A 2251-nucleotide genomic window follows, 5' to 3' on the forward strand; every position below is an offset into this window, starting at 1 on the left:
AGTTATAAATAGTACTCATGAGTATCTTAATAATCATATGATATATAACAATGCATATTAACTAGATACGATGTGAATATGATAATCATTTATGCTTATTTTTATTCTATGGGGTAGAATTATTATAAACCATGTCAGGTTAACAGTGTTACCCTGCATACCTAAAATTATTACCCTTGAGCTGTCAATGCTCTGTACTATATGAATGGAAGAAACTTAATGTAATAATGTCATTTCTATTATTTACTACTATTTTCATCAAGTATATAAAGTTCATGCAAATAGGTAGAAGCACATTTTTCAAAGGCTATATTCACAAAAGTAAAACGGATATGAAGGAATCGTGAAAAAAAAAATATCCTTAGGTATGTACCTTTCTTCAAAGTTCTTTTAAAATAAGATAAAAAGTAGGAAATAGAAAAAGAGAATAGCTTCAAGTTTTATTTGAGATGAAAGAAAATCCCACTACCATAAAGAAAATAAGGCATCAAAACCGTCTAAGAGAAAAGATAATCTGAAATAAGACTCCAATCAAGAAACTCATTTAAGCCACAGATTTCTTTTCGGTGGAGTGCGGGCAATCGTCTCCCTGGTAGGTCACTTTGAAGGTATTGGTGTCTAAACCAATTTGTGCAAAGGTATCTTTGCAGATTTGGACGAATGCCGGATCCAGTTTGGGGGTCCTTGAGTAGATGAATCCAAAGTCGCCGTAATAGTTTCCTCCGAAGTCCTGACACGAGTAGAGACAAGCAAAATTCTGGTAGTCCGATTCGAGGATGACCAAAGGAGCTGGTGTTGCTGCAAATGGATAACGGGAACCAAATGAATTTATGCTCTTTTTTAATATACAATAAACTCACATGAACTATTTACAAATGCATTTTGGACTGCATCAAATAGAGATTTAAGAAATGTCTTACATTTCTCGTGGGCGATGGTGAGGCGTGGTGCACCCGGACTTTGGTATATCAGACCGGTTGTGCGCATGAAGGCTCTGGCTTTGTCCAGACCTGTGGCTTCAGTTCGGAAGGAGCCTCCTCCAACTGGGGTGGGAAACAGAGAAATCAGAACATGGGAAAGTCTTGAGATGGGAAATAAAATAATAAACTCAACTCCTTTGGTCAAATACAGGTCACATCTTTTCTTGTTGCAATGGTTCTAGAATACTACTCCCATATTCCGAATAAAATTCCATCCCTAAATTCTATCTTATTATAGTTACTACATGGAAAAGAAGTGATAAATAAAACCGAATACAGGGTTTTTTTCTACTAACTTGATAAAATAGTTATGGAGTCTTTAGTTCAAGGGTAAGCTTTGAGCAGCAACCTTACCTATCCACTCTCGCCGTCCTATAACTATTGTTTGAATATTTAAATGGAAGATGTCCCCCAATTACAGAAACAAATTCACAACACTTTTACCTATCATCCTGGAAAGTAAATGCTTTACTACGATGGATGAATTATTTATAGTAATTAGGAAAAAGCAAATGAACTAAATTTGTTTCCAATATCAACAGTAGCAGGGAGGCAGGGGAAGGGGAAACTTACTGTTCTGCCATCTCATCCGGGTGCAGTCGACTATGGGGTTATAGGGCATCGGTGTATGGGAGTGATGGAACCATTCTCCGTCCATCTGGAAAAGGAATAAGCATGTGAATACAAGCTGAGTTCATTTCCCTTTGTTTCAGGGATCTTCAACAGGAAAATCACAAGACATATCCTAACCTACCTGCCAGAGATTCCGCCCATGTAAAGCCCAAAGCGACCTTTCATCGACGATGGGACAGGTTCCAGGAATCACGAAATCCTCGGTGGTGGCGTCCACCATGAGAAGGGCTGCAGCCACAGCAATTAGGAGAAGTAGGACCTTCATGACTACACTGTTGCCTGCAGACTGAAGTCGAAAACGAATCTCCCCCTTTTATATACCTGCTATCAGCACCTGAACGATAGGGTGAGTCTGGGGAAAAATAATAGTCCTTCTTCTTGATATGAAACTCATACCTTGATGTGTCTTAGAATTTTCTATATTATTCCTTATGGCACAGATAAAAGGTTGTCTCCTTATTCTTGCATTCTGCCAAGGTCATCATCATTGCAGTGGGATATTATATTATGAAACTAGAAGCAGAGAGAGAAGTATATGGAACAGGAAAATGCGCACTTAAATCAGTTTGCTTAGTAAACAACAACTTGAAATTAATGAAGGAAAAGATTTTTAATTGATTGACTTAATTTTCTTCGAA

At 37.7% G+C, this 2251-nt stretch overlaps 1 protein-coding gene across 1 annotated transcript; it reads right to left on the reverse strand.

The window, feature by feature from the left end:
• Positions 1-397: 397 nt before the first annotated feature.
• Positions 398-1878, reverse strand: LOC137638030 (crustacyanin-C1 subunit-like). The gene is made up of 4 exons (XM_068370123.1): positions 1735-1878; positions 1554-1638; positions 921-1043; positions 398-798 (listed from the first exon to the last, which is right to left on the reverse strand). Exons 1-4 carry the CDS (start codon positions 1876-1878, stop codon positions 545-547), a joined length of 606 nt encoding a protein of 201 aa, XP_068226224.1. The 3' UTR covers positions 398-544.
• Positions 1879-2251: the final 373 nt, after the last annotated feature.

Source organism: Palaemon carinicauda, chromosome 3 (assembly GCF_036898095.1).
Source record: "Palaemon carinicauda isolate YSFRI2023 chromosome 3, ASM3689809v2, whole genome shotgun sequence".
NCBI lineage: Eukaryota > Metazoa > Arthropoda > Malacostraca > Decapoda > Palaemonidae > Palaemon > Palaemon carinicauda.